This window comes from Pipra filicauda, unplaced genomic scaffold, assembly GCF_003945595.2.
Source record: "Pipra filicauda isolate LSUMZ 115617 unplaced genomic scaffold, ASM394559v2 scaffold412_size1447426_pilon, whole genome shotgun sequence".
Classification (NCBI taxonomy): domain Eukaryota; kingdom Metazoa; phylum Chordata; class Aves; order Passeriformes; family Pipridae; genus Pipra; species Pipra filicauda.
In genome coordinates, this window is record NW_024104546.1 from 632,867 (window position 1) to 656,492 (window position 23,626).

The 23,626-nt window shown below is 37.2% G+C and overlaps 1 protein-coding gene across 2 annotated transcripts in view; it reads right to left on the reverse strand.

Moving 5' to 3' along the window:
- Positions 1-6: 6 nt before the first annotated feature.
- SMC6 (structural maintenance of chromosomes 6) overlaps positions 7-23,626 on the reverse strand; it is a 33,198-nt gene continuing 9,578 nt past the window's right edge. For both annotated transcript variants that reach the window (XM_039385481.1, XM_039385480.1), the window contains exons 4-23: positions 22,506-22,623; positions 20,475-20,580; positions 18,623-18,759; positions 18,012-18,073; positions 17,046-17,126; positions 14,318-14,419; positions 14,008-14,127; positions 13,813-13,908; positions 12,656-12,802; positions 12,214-12,302; positions 11,553-11,717; positions 10,377-10,555; positions 9,128-9,329; positions 8,879-8,993; positions 7,708-7,868; positions 6,432-6,567; positions 5,266-5,346; positions 3,332-3,502; positions 1,097-1,234; positions 7-345 (exon numbers count right to left, since the gene is read on the reverse strand). In XM_039385481.1, the coding sequence (XP_039241415.1) occupies positions 196-345; positions 1,097-1,234; positions 3,332-3,502; positions 5,266-5,346; positions 6,432-6,567; positions 7,708-7,868; positions 8,879-8,993; positions 9,128-9,329; positions 10,377-10,555; positions 11,553-11,717; positions 12,214-12,302; positions 12,656-12,802; positions 13,813-13,908; positions 14,008-14,127; positions 14,318-14,419; positions 17,046-17,126; positions 18,012-18,073; positions 18,623-18,759; positions 20,475-20,580; positions 22,506-22,623 (2,556 nt within the window). In that variant the 3' untranslated portion in view covers positions 7-195. The remainder of the gene's footprint in view (positions 346-1,096; positions 1,235-3,331; positions 3,503-5,265; positions 5,347-6,431; positions 6,568-7,707; positions 7,869-8,878; positions 8,994-9,127; positions 9,330-10,376; positions 10,556-11,552; positions 11,718-12,213; positions 12,303-12,655; positions 12,803-13,812; positions 13,909-14,007; positions 14,128-14,317; positions 14,420-17,045; positions 17,127-18,011; positions 18,074-18,622; positions 18,760-20,474; positions 20,581-22,505; positions 22,624-23,626) is intronic.

Below are 23,626 nucleotides of genomic sequence, written 5' to 3' on the forward strand. Positions count from 1 at the left end.
TCACTGGAGGGTTTTTCAGGACTCCTAAATCTGTTCAGTACTGGTTGACTGCGAATCAGTACAACACATTTCCATACCTTCACACACAGCTTAAGTACTAAAAACACACATAAATGCACAGTGAGTCACTAAGAAAACTCTTCCTTCCCCTCTCTTTTCCATCTTACCTGAACAACTTTACACAGTTAAGATGACTTACTGTATTATTTCTTCTCTGTTTCCATGGAGACTAGTTTCTGATTTTATCTTCTCTCTGAAGCGATTCATTTCTGCATCAAGGCTCTTAACAGTCCTGCTGACCTGGATGCGCTCCGAGTAGATTTGCCTGGCCTGCGCCGTTTTTTCCTAAAGTAATGTTTGAAGCTCAACTAATTGATACATTTTTTTAAAAATCTGTTTAGTCCTCGCAACGAATATTTTAGGCTATGGAAAAACACGGTCTCCAAGCAAGACAATGTTTTTGTGCTGTTCTTTGTGTATTCTTCACAGCAAACCCAGTTAACAATTTTATTAACGATATTTATAGGTAGATAGTTATTTCAGTGCCAAGAACTGTATCCATCTGAGATTTTTGATAATATCACAGTTATTTAGCTAATACAGATAAATAAGGAATGGAAATCACCATAATTAAATAGTCTTCCAAAAGGTTTTGTGGATGTCATTTCCAAGTTAGTTAATAAAGCTTAGCTAAGCCTTCAAAAGATCAGATATGGGGTCTGTACAATGAAAAACATAGCATCCAAGAAACCAGAACAGCATTATTCAATTTAACTTAAAATGCAAATTTTAAGGTTAAGTCATTTTTATCTTCTCATTGCAAAAAACAGAAGAAATAGTACTAGATGGATAATCCCTAGCTTATCTGTCAAGACAGAAATTATATCCTGCCAGAAAAAAAGAGGCCTCAATTCACTTACACAAAATTACTTTTACTTGATTTTGAAAGTCAGGTTACGACATACGTGAGAGAATACTCAGTGTAGCTGAGTATTAACGTGGTCTGTATGTCACACAACTGGAATGATTTATTATTAAATATTAGAAGGATCATGACCATCTGATTTCAATAAAGAAAAAAAAAAACCACACATACCTCTAGTTCCTTTTCTTTGGCAGCCAGCAATTCTTTGAGCTTTTCTATGCAAGCCAAGTGTTCTTTCTGTTTGTCTGCATAGTGCTGCAAATGGCGTTTACTGCTTTCCACTTCTGACTCAGCCTGGTTTAATTCATCCTGTTTGGAACAAATCATGATGAGAGCTGTTTGGGGTAGATTCCTGAGAATCTCTCCACATGTTTATGGACTTATCACAGGTTGTTTTTAACACAGTCTAATTGATTTTCCTTTCAGTAAGACTACTCCTTCTAGAGTCCAGGAGCTTTAACAGCAGCTTATCAGAGAGTCTATACTCAATTCTGACAAGGACATATTAAATACATGCAATGATTTTAGGAATCATATCTTGAAGTGATGTTTTATTCTTTGAAAAAAGCCATCCTTTCTCCTAAAACTCAAAAATATAGATTTATTTTTTACACTACATTCTATCCAGAATTTCTGATGACTGTGTAAAGACATCAGCCAGAACTGCATTTCTGTGTGAAAATTCAGTGTCCTGTTATACCTGTAATATAAAGTCATAGAATTACAGAATAGTTAAGGTTGAAAAAGACCTTTAAAATCATCGAGTCAAACCATCAACCCAGCACCACCAGCATAAACACCACTAAACCATGTCCTCCAGTGCAATTTCCACACATTTTTGAATGCTTCCAGGGATGGTGACTCCACCACCTGCCTGGGCAGTTCGTTCCACTGTTTTACCACCCCTTCTGTGAAAATTTTTTTCCTAATATCTAATCTAAACCTCCCCTTGTGCAATTTGAGGCCATTTCCTCTGTTATCTGTGAGAAGAGACAGAGCCCCACCTCGCTACAACCTCCTTTCAGATAGCTGCAACATGGTAAGGTCCTCCTGAGCCTCCTTTTCTCCAGGCTAAACAATCCCAGTTCCCTCAGCCGCTCCTCACAGGAACTGTGCTCCAGACCCTTCACCAGCAACTTCTATACTATATGAGTGTTGATACTGTTGAAGTGATATATCTTTCCAGAGAAGCAAAGAGGTACAAAGAATGACATAAATTAAGGCATAATTTTCTTCCTCGTCCCTGTCCACTAGATTGCTTAACAATCAAAAAGAAAAAAAAACCAAACCAAATAAAAAAAACAAATAAAAACCACCCCGAACCCCCAAAATGACAAACAAGAAAACCAAACACCAACAACAATAATAGATGCTCTTACTTTTTTCAAATCCTATCTTAAAGCCACAACTTACAGGTTATTAAACAACTGTAGAACACTTAACAACACATCTAATTTAAAACCCTTTCAGGAATTTTAGAGCTGCCCTCTATTGTGTTCAGTGTTCCAAATAACAAGCAATAATAATGTTCTCATATTCTGAATAGGTCTATTCTCTTTTCTTACACAGTGGTTCTTTTAAAATAGATCATATCTCTAGAATTTCCATTAGAACATATTTATTGGTTGCTTTCTGACCTGTTTCCTTCCTCTTTTTGTTTGCTCTTACTTTTTTAATTTGGGTTGACTACATAGCAATATACAGTTTAAGTGAGACATATAAGAAATTAGGATAGTGATCCTTCTACATTTTTCCTCATTCCATCCTTCTACAAGTTTACAATACTGTAAATGTGATGGACTCTTATTTCTGTTTTCCATTTTCAAACCATTAGGTCTTGCCAATATCACATTTTCCATGTCACCACTCTGCTATTCGTCTTCAGTCTTGGTATTTCTCTGCCTTTTACAGGTGCCTTCTGTAGTCTTGAATAATTAAAACTAGGTACTGGTACCTTCTGGGATTATGCAACTTCAGAGAATAACAACCACTTCATACAGAACTTCAAATGCTATTTCAAGAAATAAACAGTTATGAACATTCTTAGCCAAGGCTTCCTAGAAAGAAACAAGTCAAACCAGCAAATATGATGCACAAAAAAGGAAAGCCAAGGAAACTATTTTTCCTTCCTTTTCACTCCATGGCTAAAGATACCTGGAAATGAACTCTCTTTGAACATAAAACACTACAGCAACTACACTTAACAACCAACATCACCTTCAAAATATTGCCAAGATTATTTCTCAACATGCTCTAGATGGAATGCTCCATTTCCATTTTATAGGCAGACCTTAAGTGTATGAGGAAGCAGTATGATCTTTTCTCCTGCCTCACCTCTCCTTAACCTGATTCTCCTTGCCACACAAATGGAGCAAATTAAAAAATACAATATGAAATTATTATTACCTTAACTGGACCAGCAACAACTTCTACTTCATGAATTTTTTCTTTCACTTCTTTTAATTTTTTTTCAGCTTCCAGGAGAATATTTTTCAGTTCTTCCATTTTTCTGCTTTGTAGTTGCATGTCTTCTTTTACAGATTCCATCTTAGCCTTATTTTCTTCAGCTTCATCTTGCTGTCAAAATATATTAAAGTGAGGAATAATAAAAGGAAACATACATTTGTAAATTACTGTACCAGATTTTAATTTTACTATCAGGGTACAATATTACATGAAGTACTCTAAAATTCTAATATGAACATGAGCAGCTCAATGTAATTGTCATGAAAGCCTAAAAGAAGAGACTGACAAATCTTGTAGGAGACCACTAAATCAAACTCCAAAATAAAAGTGGAATTTCATAATTATAAAGGACTTTATTAGGGAGTTGTGATGAAAAAAATGAAAAGAATAAGGAAACTTCCTTCAGGATCCATGACAGAATATGTACATACAGTAGACAAAGGAATACAGGAAGAGTAAGTGGATTGTTGTTGTTATTTAGAAAACTAGACCATTCCTAAGGAATTATCATCATACATACTTTCTGATTCACAGAGACAAATATTGCAAAACCTGGGAAAAATACGTAAATGAAACTTTGTGCTGCTGAGTCTTCTTCACAATCAAACAACTGTTAAATCAAGGTAGCAATGAAAATCAATACCAAGTGAAAAAGCAGCAATTAATCCATAGTAGTGGTCAGAAAGCACAGAAAACACAAAAACCAAAATCCAAGAAAGGAATGAGGAGAAGTAAATACATAAATCTAACAGCTGCATAGGACCATTAACAGAAATCAACTGTAAAAACGTTGATGTTGAACAAGCAAGTGTCCAGTAATTTTTAAAGAGGAAGATATTCTCCTACAAAAAGCTAATAAACTATCTTCCATCTCATCAAATAATATACTTTTTTAAATAAAACCCAACAGAATTAGATTATCTGGAAAAGAGAAACTCTGTAAGAGCTTTCAGAATCTGTACTGATCCTTTACTTTTTGAATAAATTTTGAAATGTTTAGTTACATACACATGTGTGTATACACACTGAAAGACAGACTACTGAAAAAAGGGTGAGTTCGTGCCAACACCAGATGTGATTAAAGAAAAAAAAAAATCTGGTCAACTTAGACTCTTGTTGATCCCACATAAAACAGTGGGGAAACCGCCATGGAATTTAACTGAAACAACTGCAGTCAAGATTAATATTAGCATAATTCTCGGAATTAAATCTTGGTCATCTATACATCAGCATATTACAGAACAACAGTTCAAATTCACAGCCACCAATACACAAATCACAATAGATCATCAAAAATTTTCTCTATTCTTAAACTACTTTGCACACATTCTAAGAACACATTGATAACAATAAGAACTTTGAAGGAACTATCATCCTACCATGTCCTTCCCTAGGGCAATACATGAATTTGAAATTTGTGCATGGTGAAGCTGCAGCAAAGGAAGAACCTGTGGGTTCAGGGCAGAGCAGCTGTGCTGTGGCATTAATTATGCTTCAGGGTAGCCTTTACCTATGCTTTGATGATGCCACTTCTGACCTTCAAACCTACAATGTCACTTCTCCCTAACCAGAGTCTTACAGCACTGCACGTCTGGAATGAGGAAAGAAAAAGGCAGAAGAAGAAAAGGAAGAAGGGGAAGAGGAAGAGAGAAAGGAAGCAAAAGATCAAAGAGAAAGATAGAAAAAAAGAAGGAAAGTATTTTAAAAAATCACCAAAAATAAATAAAATCACTCCATTTACAGAAATGTTTACAATTTCAGCAAGTGTTACATTCTTGACTATTCATCCAACTTTGCTTATTTCAAAACACTGCCAACATTAAAAGACATCATTTCATATGCTGATTAGAGATAATTTGATAATCTATTCTTACTAATATACGGATGTCCACTGACTGGTGTTCTTCCACATTTTCAAGATCTACTATTTCTCCATTTGTTGTTCTTATTTTTATCTGAAAAAAATCCAAACACATCCTTAAGTTAACTAAAGAGAAAAGTTCACATTTGTTCATTGAAGTCATCACAGAAGATATTTGATTTTTTTAGTTTCATTAGTGACTAACAAAAGACAACTCTTCACACCTACCTATGGAATTAATTTTCGTAAGATATAACTTGATCTGAAAGTCATGTGCACTTAAAATCATTATTTCATTTGTATTTAACATAAGAATTGAATAAAATACATTTTATTTTTTCTTCAAATATTTATCTTCAGCATTTCAGTCCACATGCCAGTTTTTTTGCTGCTTCTTATTTGTAATTTACTGAATATAGCCTTATATAGCATGTATTAGCTTACACTGCCTACCTGGAGCATCACTGGCCACCACAAATATATATCACAGAATAACAGAATATGCTGAGTGGAAAGAACCTACAAGGATCATCGAGTCCAACCTTTAGCTCTGCACAAGACCATCCCCAAGAGTCACACCATGCGCCTGAGAGTATTGTCCAAACGCTTCTTGAACTCTGTCAGGCTTGGTGTTGTGACCACTTCCCTGGGGAGCCTGTTCCAGTACCCAATCTCCTACCTAGGAGTACCAGAAAACACAAAAAGGAAGCTAACAGTTGTAAAATGGTTTTAAAGAAATTAAAATTAAGAAAACTTAAAGATGTGACATGTCCCAGCATACCAAAATGGGATAAGAGTCTATATGAAGAGCATGACAACAAGCAAGATTCTGGGAATGAAGAGGCAAGCCTCAAGAGAAATAAAGGAGAAGGATTATATGGTGTAAGTGTCTGCTCTGTGCACTATTAGTGTCAAAACAAGCAGCAGAAATTTGTGAGATTTTGCACAAAGGGGAAGAAAGACATCAAACAGAAACAACAGTATATGTTAGGACTGATGTCCTACCATTCTGTCCTAAACTATGAGAGTATATTAAGAACGTAAAAAACAGGAAAGCAAACAACAAAAGTAAGGATAAACATTAAAAACTATCACTCAGTCAAAATACATTGCAGAAGTCAAAATGAAATAGGGAAAGACTGATGAGTTTCTAAAAACTAACACTGTTCTTATTTTTACCTGTAGTTCTTTTTGGTGTCGCCGATGACCATAAAGATGATCTTCATTTTGCCTAATCTCATTTTCAATGGAATGTAAACGTTGCTGAGATGCTGTCAACTGTGCCCTTTTGCTTTCAATCTCTTTATCCAAGTGACTTTATAAACAAAGTGATATTGAGATATATTACACAGGTATTATTTATGACACACACAGAAAAACACAAAAATTACGCGAATGACAAGACAAAGCGTAAAAATGCACTCTTTTTCAACTAGCCTACATCATTCCTCCATGGCAAAACTAGCAATAGAATTCCTGTCACACTTTGAAAGTGTCCTGGTTGTTGCTATTACTATGCATTTCTTATTCCATTGCTGTTTGTTTTCAGTAAACTGTCATCTCAACTCATAGTCTCTGCCTTTGCCCTCTCTTACTGGAGGGGGGTGAGTGGAAGTGGAGTGGCTTATTTGAGGTTTAATTCCCAGCTGTTTTTTTTAAACCACTACAGAAAGTTAAGATAATCTTTGAGTGAAGTTCATTATATACCAACATGAAGAAAGTATAGTTAACAGACATATTTAAAACTTTTGAGTTTGTAGAAATTAATTTTAACATTCAATTCAGTCTATACTATCAGCTATTAAAACTAAAATTAAAATATTTACCTAATATGTCTCTAATATAATCTGAGCCTCAAAAGTAATCTATTGTTGCCAATTTGTTTATTGACAGTTCTTTTGCAATCTTTGAAGTACATTTTGCTTTTTTAACTACCAATAACTAAGCAACGAGAGAGAAAAACCTTAAAAATATAAAAGGTGAGATACCTGCCATGAATGAAATCAAAAGCCTGAGAAAGCACAGATGCAAAGTTTGAAACCAGTAGTAGTATATGTGCTAACAACTTTGGTTTGGAAAATCAGGCTTCCCTTACAGTAAACTATGACACCGCTGTTCAAGTGTTAGATTTTAAAAGAAACAGCTTTGACTCCATACTCATTTTCTCCAACTGTAAACTAAAAGAGAAGGTAGAAAGATTTCCTGGAGTATCCAGCACAACAAATCCTTACTTGCCACAAGTTGAAAGATAACTAGATACAATGCAGCTTTGTACCTATCACAGAAAGGCACTGAAATAAAGAGATTTTCTAGAATTCTCAAGAGGGAAGTGTAAATCTCAGAAAGAAAATGGAGAGATTAGAGAGTAGCGTACATGCAAATAGAGAAATAAGCAATTCCACTACTCATGTCAACAAGTACAGTTTTTACAAACACAACATTACAAGATGCTAACCTTATTTCTGCTTCAACATCTTGACTAAGGTACTTGGGTCTGGAGTAATTGGAAGAGTAATACCGTCTTTCAAAGACGTGATCACCTTCACCAGTGAAAGCTTCTTTACAGTTTTCTGGGGGATGACTGGACTGCATTACCTCACGAGCTCTACGGTTGCTCTGAAAAACACAATGGTCTTATCATTCCAATAGAAAAGCAACAACAATTAAAGATAACAACTTAAAAGTTGTCTAGATGCTCTCATCCAGAAATAATTTCAATTCCTAATGAAATAAGAAATACAGTAATGAAAGAACGTGGAAAAAAATTTATAGTGTCAAGAATCTACTTTTCTTAGTTGAACAAGACATTTCTGTTCTCAAGAACCCAGCAAGTCTAGCTACTCATTTATTTTATTCTTTTACAAATTTATCTATACTGTAAATTCTGTAGTCTAATCAATCCCTTGTAATTTGCCATGGGAAAAAAAACCCCACTAACCAAAAGGTTACTATGCACAGTGTATTTAGTAGTCAGAAGTGAAATAAACATACAGGAAACCATCTTCCAAAGCAAGGTATGAAGTACATCAAACAATATTCAATTAAAGTTTAATGTCAGTAACATTACCAAAAAACATGTTCCAAAAAAAAAACATTGAGAGTGCCAGACTAAGCGGTCACAAGTGCCTTTGTCCAAGGCAATAGTGTTCTCTATTCAGAAGCATCAGTTCTTCCACGCAATACTTCAGATTCAATTGACATAGTTCAGGCAGGGCTCAAAGATGGTAACATTATGAAAATCAGTGATTAGGTAAGGCAGGAGGGGAATAACAAATCTAATATTCCTGCCATGAGAAAAGCCTAGAAAGTTCAGCTGTACGTACATTCAGTGACAGCCACGCTTGATAAACAGTCAGCTCTCTGTGCTCAACAGAGCATGAGCTGCCTGTTTTCCAGTAGGAATGCCAGAGGACAAACTGGGACAAGAGATTCTGGAGGAAAATAAAATCCACAAAAAGTAAGCGTCGTTAGTTCCATCAGGGTCCTCACCTCTCCTCAGGCAGGAAGGGAAACAAAACTTGCTCTACCCCTTTTATCCATTACAGACACTACTAGTGAAGGTTCCAGATGCTCCACAAAGAGAAAACAAGTTTCTTTAAAGACCAACAGGGAGCCTAAAGCCTTACTTTAATCAGCAGGACTTTCTCTATACCCCTCACATCGATCAAACAATTGGCAACCATTACATGATCTATTTCCAATGCTGTCAGTACTGATGGGAATTCTGGATGATAAACAGCTCTGAAGAAAAGAAGAAAAAATATCATTTATAAAACTCACAGGAGATTCTTAAAAAAAAATAATCAAAAATAGTTCTTTTCAACTAATAATTTGAACCATTAAGGCTAAGCAACAAATTTCAAAACATAACTTACCTCGGTCTAACATCATAAATTTTATTCTGGAATTTATTTACAATTATTTGAGGTCTAAATCCATGTGGATAATGTTTTGACATCAATAACTGTAGAGTTCTTTCATCGCTATGATTATCACAGCAAAATGCATGAACTAGGCCCTTTAAACAGGCTTCGATACCCAAGGTCAGTTCAGGATCTTTTGGATGAATGAAAGCACCTAAATAAACATAAGAGGCAAGGCTTTAGGAGCTGTGTTCCACAACAAAACATTCAGTAGGATATTTTTACTAATTGTTGTCTTGTGCTGCAGGTTTTTTTAAGAGTCTAAAATAAATCTTTCTTCCAAATAGAAAAAAAAATTAAGAAGTTGACTAAAAGATAAAAAACTCCACAACAGACAAGCTACCCTGAGAACATAAATATATAATTTCTGTTCCTAGAGACATATACACATAGTTGGAGGCCTACATTTTCTTTCAAGATTTTTGACTGGTGTCTACTAACTTCCATTTAGGGTACCAATTTTATGGCACCTCAGCAGTAGTGTATAAAGGCAAAGATGGTTTATCAACAATTTAATGCTTTAAGGATGAAGGCAGTGGAACAACTATGCTGCAACTTAAACATGAAGATTTCCATTATATCTATCACCTGTCTTCTGTAGTACATGTTCTTACTCTGCAGTAAATGCCACGTACTTTAGTACTTGGCCTTCACATCCAGAACATGCTGAAGTCTTTGCTCCCATTCACAAACAGAAAACAGCAGCCACTGTCAGAGCTGGACAGAAAACAAATAAAGGCCAACTTCCCAAGAAGATCTCAGTTGGGTCTGTCTGAGTTGATCCACCCAAAACATCTTGAGTTTGACAAGCCCACAAGTCAGCCACTGGACACTTTGAACAAAATCTGTCTAAGATCTGGATAGTGCTACCCCACCGAGGCACCCAAAGCACAGCAGTCTGATGCTCTGGGGGTGTGGGGGAGTTGGAGGGGTGCACTGAAAGTTTGCTATTTTAGCTACATAAAATACTTCAACTCAAACAGCTGGAAAGTGAGAAAAACCAGAAGATGTCAGCAAGTTCATGACAGGAGCAAAAGATAACCTACCAGGATAAAACTTTTAGTTCTGGAAGTACAGAAGAAAAAGATATATCTGAAACTCCTTAAAGAACAAATAATTTTCCTGAAAGACCACTGTTTTCATTAGCAGCCACACAAGAAGTCCTATGAGAAAATGTGCCTGTTTCAGCAGTTATTCTTACCTATAGGTCCAAGAGGTTTTTTGTTAAAGTGCCCTTGCTTATAGGCTGTTTCAACTGCTTCAACAAATCCTGGTATATGTGGTCCAAATCTTTTCAAAGTATCTGTTTTACTGTCTTTCAGCTCTCTCAGCTGTTTCTGCTTGGCATCCAGTGCTTGTTGCGCATCAGCGTTTTCTCTCCTAAGAGAACAGAATTTTTTTTCAGTAGTTATAGAGCCTTAATTGGACTAAAAAAATTATGAAGCCTTGTCTTTCAATTCCTAATAGCACAGTGTATCAAGATGTCAGTAGTTCAATGTACATCTAGGTACAGTGAACATGCAACAATATTTTTATAGTTTCAAGAAACATGAGACAAAAAAGCAAGAGAGAAAATTACTACTTTACAACAGTTTTACAAGACTTTATTTCTAAAAAATTATAATAAATTTATTTTATTTCTAATTACATGCTTCAATTTCACTGTCTTCTAAAAGACTTTCAACAGAATACAAAGTAAGAATTGGTTATAATAATTGATAAAAGATGTTTAAACTAATACACCAAGTGCAATAAGCAACAATTCTCAAATCCCTCAAGACAATAAATGACATTGTCATAATCCCCTCTGATAATACTGTTCAAGTTCGGGTTTCCAAATCAAAGCCAGAGTGCTTTGGTTTTCCAGCTTGGGTATGGACTAAATTGGTACTTGAAGCACTTGCCTCAAAGCCTCTATGAATGTGCCTTAACTAGAGATGCAATAATTACTCCTAAGTGTATATATTTTCTTATAATGTTTTACATATCTTGTGCCATCCTATCAGGATATACCGGTGTATTAAACTAACAAAAAAAATTTCAATCATAATCATAATAGGATGATAAGAGAGTAAGATACAGATAGTGGAAAGAAGAAAGGATATTAAACTGACAGCATGGATTTATAGCAGGTTTTAAATGACTAAAAACTTTCACTTTTAATGACAAAACAGTTTTCTTAATTTTCCAAAAGTTTTTCAATTAAGTCATGGAAGTGTCAAAGAAAAAGTTTAGCAAGTGCTAAGATAAACAAGGGGATAAAAAAAAAGAAAGGAACTGGAGCCTAATACTTCAGGGAATGCAAGTACATAACAAGGGATCTCTCTCTATAACTTAAAACAAAGGAAAACAGTTAGATTCAAAAAGCATAACTTACCTGACCCTGGCATGTTCTTCCCTACACTTATATATAGCCTGCTGAAACTGATCCATCTGCTGAGCAATCATTATTTCTTCGTCACGGAATGCCTTTAGCTGTTCCCTTAAGTGCGCAATTTTCCTTTGTCTTTCCAATTTTTCAGGCTCTGGAACCTGATTAGCACTAGAAAAGAATATACTTCAATATTTTAACACCATACTGATGAATTATAAATGACATGAACTTTATTACTTGTAGCAGACAGAAGATTTATGTATCAGAAATTTATGTCTAACATTCTGTGCATTTACAAAATCTACAAAGCATAAATCCCAGTTTTTATTTATTTTTTTTTTAATTTGTAATCACATGTAACTCTCTCCAGTTACATTCCTATTGCATTTAGTTTAAGGCATATTTGTTTTGCGACATCACGGAAGCTAGAAAATGTCTATTATCATCACAAAAAAAAAAAAAAAGACTTTTTGCTACCCAGTTACCTCATCACATCCTAGTCAAAGTCTTGGCATGCAAAGAAACAGGATCAGAAATATTCAAATATTTAACTGGACCCTGTAAGGTTTAAGTAAGTATTTTATATTACTCATTAATCAGAAGAGCTCGCTGCTTTCACACCTGTATAATAAACATACATCATCATCACTGTATCTGTATTTACCTGCTTTTCAGTTCTTCGATTCGTTTACACAGCTGTTCATCGTCTTTTCCCAGACGTTTTAACTCCGTTTTGAAACGATTATAAACCACCTATGAAGGAAATAGGATACAGTAATTTAAGAAATAGAAGAAATAACTTCAAAAAGAACTACACTTTTGAGTAAATAAATACCGAACGGCACCAAACCAGACAAACATAACTTGATTTTCAAGAATTAAATTTATTTATTTTATTTTGACCTAAGTTTAACACTGATTAACACCTATATAAAGATATAAGCCCCAGGGCCCCTGACCAGAAACTACTTGCCAGTTAGGCAGGAAATTCCACCTCTTTTGAACTGCACTATGGATTTAGGAAGCCAAGACAAAGATGCAGGAGTACAGAAGGGCAGAACATGGACAAGATTAAAGCTTTAAACTGGTACAAACTTTTCGCCTACCTCGATTTCATTGACTGCTTTTCTTTTTGCTTGCACTTCAGCCTTCAAAGAAATACACTGAGGATGAAGGGCTTGTGCTTCTTCACTTACTGTTTCTAATCTGTCTAGTATTGCTTTGTACTTTTTTTCTGCTTCATTCACTTTTACCTGTGGTGAAAAAAGAGAATGATATACAAGTAGTAATGGAGCAAAATTTTTCATTGCCACTACAGACATGCAAAGATGAAAATTAATAAATGGACATTCTCAGGAAACCTACAGACTACCAAATTTGTGAAGTAAACAGTAACCTTTTTTTCTATCTCATGGTTTACTCAAACACAGGACTCTTGATACAATAAGGTCAAGTAACATGACATCAAAAGAAGTTAAGCCAGTGTCTGGACAATGTTCCTTCAGTACTACACAGACATGTTCATCCCAATGCAAAAATACCTCAATTGTAAAACAAATACTTAAAAACAAACAAACCAATCCACAAAATTTTTTTTAAAAAAGGAAAATGCTAATAAAGAAAACTTGGAGAAGAAGTTTTAATAGACTGAAAACTTTTGGGGCTGTTCAGCCCAGAGAACAGAAGAAAAAGTTTTGTGGAGACCTCATATCAGTCTTTCAGCATCTGAAGGGGACTTACAAGGAAGCCTGAGAGGAACTCTTCATCCTTTGTAGTAACAGGATAGGAAGTAATGGGTTCAAACTGAAAGAGGGGAAATTTAGATATACGGAATGAATTCTTTCCCATGAGAGTGGTGAGGCACTGGCACAGGTTGCCCAGAGAAGCTGTGGCTGCCCCATTCCTGGCAGTGTTCAACACCAGGCTGGATGGGGCATTGAGGAACCTGATCTAGTGGAAGGTGTCCCTGCCCACGGCATGGGGGTTGGAACTAGATGATCCAAACCAACCCAAACCATTCTATGATCCTAAATTCACAATAATGATGCCTAGCATTTCTCTGTAAAAATATATATTTCATAGGTGAATATGAATATTTGACAAAATTACTCTTTCTACCTACAGAAGTCTTAAGAAGTCAAAGACTTACAAAGGTCTCCTGAAATCACTGATCTTTTCTGTAGGCAACGATACCCAAGAAAACCTTCATGACAGATCTCTGAGGCAGGGACTAAAACTAGAGTGATTTAAACTGTATATGTACCTGCCATTCTTCTACCTTCTGAATAAACTCTGTATTTGCTTCTTCAGCCTTGATGCCTTCTTTGATTGGCTCTATTTCTTTTTCCATCTCACTCACCTAAAAAGAAACCTATATTAGCATGTATCAGAACATCGGCAACAGACTGAGAAAGAAGTACATTTCATATGAATAAACATATTTTAGCAAGACACTTACCACTGCCCACGCCATATTATGTTTCAACTCTTCAAGACGTCTTCGCATGTCATTCACAAATGCAATGCTTTTGTAGAGTTCCTTTTTTTCTAAATAAATCTGCCTAAGTTCTTCAAGACGCTTAAAAAAGAAAAGGAGAGGTTCATCATGAGTGCAAAAAGTTGTGATGTAGTGCGAAATCTTGGAAAGATTTGTGTTTTGTAAAATTTAATGTCACTAAGACCTAATCAAATCAAAACCATGCAGTTTAAGTCCTATAGTTCTTACAGTGCACAGATCAGTGCTAATAATTACTTTAACTTTTACATACCTCTCTTCCTTGTTCTATCTGAATACGTGTATTCTGTTGAGTTTTCTCAACACATGAGTAGTCTTCTTTCATTTGTTCCAGCTGAGTTGCCTTCATAAAAAACTAAAAAGGAATAAAAATTTGCAGATGTCAGATTCAGCACCTTATCTAAGTGAACTTTAATTGCCACAGAAAGACCATTCATTCCAACCTCTCTGCATGCTGAATGACACCCAAAGTAAAGTAAATGGTGGGGTTCTGGTGGTACAACTTCCATCCCCTTCTCGGCCTGCACTGTGATATCAGAAATGCTCATTAGGCCTTGGCCTTGACGAACAGCACCTGGGCTCAGCTCCTTGTGAGCATATTGGAAACACTCTCTGCTCCCAGGAACTTACACTGTCTGATGAGCTCCTGTTTTTAACAAAACTGCCTTGGAAACTTACTTTTCTTGCCTGAATAACAACCCATGTGGAACGACATTTTTGTTACTGAACTGTCAAAGTAAGTTACAAATCCAAATTGTGGCGAGGATGGAACACTACTATGACTAAAGCCCACTCTTTTGCAGCTCTATAAACAGCAGTCCTAAGTGAGACCCTTTGAGCTCTCCTGGACCTTAGTGGGCAGTGACCAGCATCTCCCTCTGAGTGGGACACCTCTTGCGCCACTGAGCTCTCAAATTTACTTGGAAGTTCACAACAGAGCCTGAGCTGATACCCCCACTCCTCAAAGATCAACCTGTTGAGACGATACAAAGGCATCCAGCGTGAGTAATTCCCTGAATTCGATGGGAATTTTTCAGAGATACACCTTGTACGTACTGTTAAGGCCTGTGGGCGTGCGAATATGCTCTAGCAAATGTATTATGAATGTCACCTTCTTAGATTCTTAAGTAAATTAGGCCTATAAGTGAGTTACCATTGTGCTATAGTAAATTCTATAAGAATCTTTTGTTAAATTTTGTTAAATTAGGCTATCAATTAAGTGCTGTTAAGTCTAAGTGCTGTCAAGCTTAAGTGCTGCCAAAATCTTTAAGTCTAAAACATTGGTCAAGTCTGGGGCTGAGTTTGCCAAGTCACTCTGAACCCTGTGACTTAATGGGCAGGTCTCCCTTACTCCTTTTTATCCTTACCCTTTTCCCATCACCAGCCTCTACGTAGATCATTTTAGGTTGATTTTAGTTTTAGCTTGATAGATTACAGGTTTGAGTATGATTTTCCTCTGTGTGCTTTAACCACCCAGGTAAGCAGAAGAGTGAACCTCGTCAACAAACTTTGTCCTGCTTTCATTTTAATATTAAACCTGCTCTTTTGCTGCTCCCTGTGCTGGTGGTTCTTTGAGCAATCTAAAACACACATTTGCAACTCTGGTATTTCTGAATAATGAACTAACTCAGCGGTGTCCTAACATTCAATTTTATCAATCTCTTTAGAAAGAATAAACTTAAAAAAAATTGTTTGTGCAGGTGGATGACTGCTACAATCAGACAGAGTACTGGTTCTGGCCAGGATGAAGTTAAGTGTCTTCACAGCAACTTTTATGGTGCTGTATTTTCGATGTGTGATCAAAACAATACTGACAACACCCTAATATTTTAGCTGTTGCACCAAGGCCTCCCGTTTCTCACTGCCCTCCCAGCGAGTACATTAGCGGGCTGTGCAAGAAGTTGGGAAGGGATACAGCCAGGCAGTTGATCCCAGATATGCGACCCCATGAAACTTCATTGTCGTGGTTTAGCCCCTGCCAGCAACTCGGCCCCCCACAGCCACTCACTCACTTCCCCTTGGTGTGATGGGGGAGAGAATTGGAAAAGTAAAAGCGAGAAAACTCATAGGTTGAGATAAAAATAATTTAATAAAGGAAAAGCTACACATACACAAGCAAAGAGAAACAAGGAATTCATTCATCACTTCCCATGGGCAGGCAGGTGTTCAGGCATCCCCAGGAAAGCAGGGCTCCATCATGTGATTTGGGAAGACAAATCCATCACTCTGTCTTCTAATTCCTTCTTCTTCCCTCAGCTCTATATGCTGAGCACGATGCTGCATGGTCTGGGATATCCCTTGGGTCAGTTGGGATCAGCTGTTCCAGCTGTATCCCCTCCCAACTCCTTGTGCATCCCCATCCTCCTTGCTAGTGAGGTGGGGTGAGAAGCCAAAAAAGCCTTGACTGTGTTCAGTAAGCACTGCTCAGCATTTACAAAAATAGCAGTAACAAAAACATCTCCATGTTATCAACACTGTTTTCAGCACAAATCCACAAGGTAGCCCTATCTTATCTGCCATGAAGAAAATTAACTCCATCTCAGCCCAAACCAGCACTGCCATGCTCAGCAAAAAATGGGATAAGAGAGGGTTTAGGGGGATTAGCCATCTTTTGCTTGGGAACTGGTTTGGCATTCGTCTACCAACTGGAGGTGGTGAGTGATTGCTTTTGCGTCTCTTGTTTTCTTTCTCTTTCTTTCTCTCTCCTTCCAGCTTTCTCTGCATTTTTTTTAAATAATTTTTATCTCATCCTTTTAAGTTCTTTTATTGTACTCTTCCGTTCCTCTTACCCCATCCCAAGCTGGAGGGAAGCACAGAAGGGAAGTGAGTGGTTGTGTGGTATTGAGCTGCTTACCTGAGTTAAACCACAACAGGTTATTAAAATCAAGGAATCTGATATTTTTTTCCATCCAAATGCCGCTTCTAAAAATTTGAAATCAGTATTCTAATGTTTAGTCAAAATGTTCAATTATTCTTCTTACCTTATACTTGTCACTTTCACTTTTAGTCTGTAAAAACTGCTTACTCATCTCTTGGGTTAAAATAGTCACAGGATTATCTACCTGCAAAAAATAATCGCTTTCGTTTTATTTTGAATAGAACAGTTATCACGTGACTGCAAATCCATGAAAGTGAGCAAACCATCACCTTGTTCCATGTACTGCAATTCAATAATAAGATTCAGAAATTAAGATTTCTAATCCTATCATCTCTTTAAAAAAATACAAAACCTAACACACAAAACCAATAACAAACAGAAACTTTAGAAATCCAACTCCATCAAGTACAAAATCAAACCACAGCAAGATCAATTAAGGAGCTGCTTCCAGGAGGATGACTTCTATAAAGACAGTGTCTGTAAGTTCCACTTATTTAACAAGATCAGCATTAGAAATTTTGTCCAGTGTTGTATTTCTCATTATTTAATTGATCAAAGTATTGCATTTAATGCAATGAATTGACCCATATATTCTTACAGAAGTTTACACAAAAAAAAAATCAATACATATTAACTGAAGTCTGTGTTACTTGAAATTCTAAGTATGTTGAATATTTTAAACTTCGTGTGCATTACCTGATCTTTCATTAACCACTTAAGCAGCAAAAACACACTCAAATTTCTTCCACAGAAAACACTGAAATAATCAGCATAAAAACTCCCTCCAGATACAAAAGAAACCTATGCAAGGACTTTCATCAACAAGCTACATGACTCTTTGCTCACAGATGATAGCAAATACGTATCTGCCTGGGACAGAATCTTATTCTAAACTGTATGAGGTATAAATTTCAATTTTTCTTTTGCTCATGTATTTGATTTTGAAATAACATGGAAGGAATAAACCTCTCTCATTTAAGGAAATGAGAAAACACTGCTTTTTAATGAGAGAATTATAATATCACATGCTGATGTCTGAAATTGCACAGAATTTAAACACAGCAACTACCTGTATATTAAAATGATCCAGTATTTTTACGAGTTCTTCTTTCTTTGAAGAAATTAAGGTTCCTAATGGAAAAAAACAGAGGAAAAATACCAATGGGTCCAAAGTAAAGAGACGTACAATGCCCCAGTCTTTTGTTCAATGTAGCAATGTAAAAAATTAGACTAATTTTTTGTAACATGGATGTAGTCCTAAATGAGAAACACTGGTTGTTTGGTTTTTTTTTCTAATATATTTGCATTTGCACAGGACTTCTAATTCAAGTCCCTCATTGCCTCACAAACCATCTGTGACAGAATATAGGTAAATCAGCAAACTCAATAGAACCTCAAAAAGATTAAAAGAACAATGTTCACCATCATCATACAATCAGATTTTTGTAAAAAAAATACATAATGCAGAACCTGACATACGATATAATATATATCAATAAATACATAATGCTTTTGACATATTAAAATATTCTTAGTCTGAGGTAAACACACAAGAAATGGACAGTGTCATCATCCTTGAATGATTCTATGAAATAACATCATCCTTTACTAACATCATTTAAAGCAATGAAAACATTTAAAGAACTTTTAAGACTGAGAACAAAGCAAACTACCACCAACCAGATTTGCTTTTCAGTTTGTAACTTCTGCTTCCTTCCTGATTAATGCGCTGATTCACAATAATAGAGTTACCATACACTTCTGGTTTAAATGCATCTCTGCCCTGGTTTCGCAAAGTGATGGAAATATCTGCAGAACTAAAAAAACCATGAAAATAATAAAAAAGACAACTGAAATTAATTTCAAATCTAACAAAAAAAATCAGAACATTCTAATTTTACATACAAATTGTCAGGTTTACTACAGGTCAAAACTGCAAGTCAGTCCTAGTACCAATCAGAACAACATATATCAGACACACATCCAGAAAGGCTGCCATACACTATCTGTTTGCACCTTCTTCATGTAACACCCAAAAGTAAATAGTTGGAAGAGCAGATTTCCCCCACCTTCCCTTCCCATCTGAGTGCACCCATTTTTAGGTTGCAGATTCAAGTTGCTTTTTTGTTGTTCTCCTGTTTTCAAACTGGCTTCTGTAGAAAACAGCCTAACCAAAGTAATCTATACCAGAATGCTTAAGGCATTCTTAGAGAAAAGATGAGATATGCTTTCACTTCTGAATTCCTATTTTCTGTTTCTTGAGTGAATGCTGAAACATTAAGTTAATACACATAAGGAAGGTACTGCGAAAAATTTACTCGAAGCACCTCTGAAAGGAAAAGTCTGGAACTCCGAGTTACAGCTTTATGTAAATGTAAACTCCTAAACCTATTTTGTTATCGATTCCCCTGAACATGTTATTCCCGCTCTTACAGCAGACATGAATCCACTTCCTGCATGTTTAAATATCCATCTGTAACTCAAGGTCTTTATATTGCACATTCATTCACATCCCCAGAAAGATTGAAAAGTAATTAATCTCGCTGCTTGCATAACAGTAACTAGTTACCTAGGATTCTTCTGTAATGAACTCGATTATTCGGTAGGAATTACATAGCGGAAGTAACACATGAGAACAGGGCAATACAGAGGACATACTGCCATGTTAGCTAGTTCAGTGTCCTAGTTTCAGCCAGGTCAGAGCTAATTTTCTCACAGCTGCTGTGAGGGGAGCGGGGTTGTTATTCTATGCCACCCACGTCATCACTGGGGGACGTGGCTGCGGGTGAAAGAAAAGGGGAACACGGTGTGGAACTGCTGCCATTTTGTTCCTTTCCTCCAGGGAAAGCAGGCAGCATGTGGAGCAGTGGGGTGGCTCCAGTCCTCTTGGGGGGTTTGTCCATCACTGCTTTTCGTTGTCTCGAACCTGGGCAGGGAGAGAGGGTGTGGACAATCTGTCCTACCATTGTTTTTTTTCTTCACTGGCCCAGGCTTGGGGAAGGGGGGGATACAGACACTTTCATCCAACATTTTCTTCTTTGTCTGGGGAGCTGTGAGGCTTGGGCTGTGGTGCAGTCATGTTGAGTTGGACTCAGTGAGCACTTTTGCATGTAATCACCTTCTTTTATACACTGTTGTTATTAGTATTGTTGCTGTTACTGTTTGTTTTCCTTATCTCATTGCTGGTTTTTTTCAGTAAATTGTTATCTCAACCCATAATCTCTGTTTTTGTCCCTCTCTCACAGTAGCAGATGGAGAGGAAGAGGAACAGCTGTTTGCAGTGTCATTTCCAGCTGGTTTTAAAAACACAACATTCAGAAATAGCAGTATACTACTTGTAAAATGTCTAATTTTTTTGTTTGTAGTTTTTGGGGGGGGGTGTCTAAATAAGGTCTCCATTGTTTTGTTTTTTATTGAAGCCTGGTGGATCCAATAAGAAGATGCAGAAAGTGACGGTGAACAGAAAACTCATCAGCTAACCTGAATGACTAAACAGCATACGCAACTTTAAAACTAAAGAAGTTTTACTTACGTCTCTCCATCTCGAATAAACATTTTTAATGAGGAACCTCTATTAGTTGCAGTGGCTTTTCCACCAAGTCCAACAATAAGAGCAGTTAAAACAGAACTTTTTCCACCTGTAATAGAAGCATTGAACTTGTTTTAAAGGGAAGTTGTTGTGACTTCTCCAGTGCACCCATATTACAGATTTTTGTTTGACTGGTTATATATTCGTGCAATAGAAGTCCAAATTCTGTCCTTATTGAAAAATCATTTAAAATAACAATAACACTAGGAAAGTATCTTCCTAGTATCTTCCTTTCTACGGTTCTCCCTAAAATAACCCAACATGCTGAGCCAAACTTGTTACTTCTGTCTAGCAATTTGCATTCAATATGTCCTAGGTCAGGAGGAAGGAATGTCCCCTTCCTTAAAAGCATACTAAAAACATGTATACAACAAAAGAAATCAAACATGTATTACCATTTACCTAATATCTGAAAGGTTTTAAGGTCTCTTTCAAAATTTATGTTCTAAATTTTTACTTCTCTCTTCACAAGAAGTTAGCTTGTATAAATATCACTTCCTATTCCTATAATAGTTTCTACATGACCTACTGTCCTGATTTTGCTTCCTAGTAGCTGGTACAGTGCTGTTTTTTGGGTTCAGTATGAGAACAGTGCTGGTAACACACTGACATTTTGTTTGTTGCTAAGTAGTGTTTACCCAAATCAAGGACTTTTCAGGGTCTCATGCTCTGTCAGGAGGAGCACAAGAAGACAGGAGGGAGAATGGCCAGGAGAGCTGACCCAAACTGGCCAAGAGGATATTCCATACAGTAGAATGCCATGCCCAGTGCATGAACAGGGGGAGTTGGCCAGGAGGTGCTGATTGCTGCTCAGGATGGGATGGTTGTGAGCAACTGTATTGTGTATCACTTGTTTATCTTGGGTTTTATTCCTCTCTTTCTGGTTTTTATTATAATTATTATTATAATTTATTTTATTTCAGTCATTAAACTGTTCTCTCAAACCACAGGTTTTACCTTTTTCAGATTCTCCTCCCCATCCCACTGGGGGACGCAGGGGAGTGAGCAAGCAGTGGCACGGTGTTTAGTTCCCAGATGGGATTAAACAACAACGGTCATTTTTGGTGCCCATCACAGGGCTCGAAGGGTTGACATAATGACAGATATGACCAGAGTGTGTTAAAATGAATTTTTTGTAAGCTTTCATTATAATTCAGTTTAATAGTTGCTGGTCACAATGTCGATTCATTTGCTCTCAGACTCATTGCACTAGTTCTCAGAGTTGCATTATGCAACACCTTCCTCGCAGGATGTGTTCCCCGTTTTGGTGTTCATCACCTCTGGGGCTTGGGCTAAGGTTATCATTTTGCAGTACTTTGTAATACTGGCTCATATGACGTGACAGAACTGGTGGTGAGTCTGGCCTGGTTCGTGCGCTCAGCATCTCCTGCACGCCTGGGCCTCGGGGGCCACCTAGTGGCAACTATTGACCATTACACCTCCTACCTTCCCTCTCCGAGAGCCAGCCTACGCGGGAGGAATCTTCCCCTTCTTCTCCAGGCTAATTAGAACAGCATTTGAGAATTCTGAAAATTTTGAATACCCTTGGAAAGTTGAAACCATCAGGAAGTAGGATGTTGCTGAATGTGGCTCAGATCTTGTTTAGCATTTAGAAACTAGTAGCCAGTACTCCAACCCCCCAGTACAACCACTGAGGCTCCTCCAACCTCAGCAATGGGCACTGCAGGCACTTGGACAATTACTGAGTATTTAATAATAAACATACAAGTACATTTAGTTCAAATATAAATTTATTTTGCTAAGAAAATATTTATATTCACATTATATTTTGCAAAAATCTCCACATTTAAGACCTAACTCTTTCATCAGCCTTGCCCTACTAGGATAGACCTGTGTGGCTCCCAAGTCCATGCCTAAAAGATGGCAAAGAATTCTTTTTCAAATAAACATTACATCTTCTAAATTATTAACAAAAGTGTTCTTTGACAAAGAAATTATGCAATTAATACTTACTTCCATTGCTTCCAACAACAAAATTGATATTTGATCCAAACTGAAAAGGCCCCAGATTTGAGTGGCACATGAAGTTCTTCAGCTGGATACTTTCAATTATCCCAACTTCACCGGCAGTCTAAAGAATGAACAGTGAAAACTAGAGTCACTTATGCATTTTAAAGAGATACAGTTTATATATTTTAATAATAATGAGCATTAAAATGACAGAATAATATAAAGCATCAACGGTTACAAGCTACAAGGAAACAGAAGGGTTTCATGACACTATGTAGTTGCTTGCTACAGAGCAGTTATGTAATAAAATAGAAAGAAAAGAGTTACCAAAGCTGACTGCTCACTCATAGTAACTTTAAGTTCTCCCCATTACTAACTCATAATTAATACAACAAAAAATATTAAGACAATAGATTCTACACAGTTGGCTGACCATATTAACGCGTGTTATTAAGGGCATTGGCAAATACCTCTTAAATCCTGGCAGGCTTGGGGCACTCACCACCCCTCCAGGAATCTGTACTGGGTTTGAGTGGCAAGATTTTGGTAGTGGGAGGGGCAGGAGGCTACACGGGTGGCTCCTGGGAGAACCCGCCACAAGATTCCTGATGTCCAACAGAGCCAATGCCAGCCAGCTCTAAGACAGATCCATTGCTGGCCAAGGCCAAGCCCATCAGCAATGGTGGTAGCACTTCTGGGATAAGAATTAAGAAGGGCAAACTGCAGTTGCAGCAATTGCAGCCAGAGAAGAGAGGAGTAAGAATATGTGAGACAAACAGCCCTGCAGACCCCAAGGTCAGTGCAGAAGGAGGGGCAGGAGGTGCTCCAGGCATCAGAGCTGAGATTTCCCTGCAGCTGTGTCCCTGCAGCCCATGGAGGCCCATAGGGGAGCAGAGATCCACCTGCAGCCCATGATGGAGCAGGTGGATTCATAAAGGAGGCTGCGACTCCTTGGGAAGCCCATGCTGGAGCAGGTTTGCTAGCAGGGCTTGTCACTCAGCAGGGGACCCACACTGGATCAGTCTGTTCCTGAAAGACTGCATCCAATGGAAGGGATCCACACTCAAGCAGGGGAAATGTGAGGAGTCCTCCCCTGGGGAGGAAGGAGCGCCTGAGACCATGTG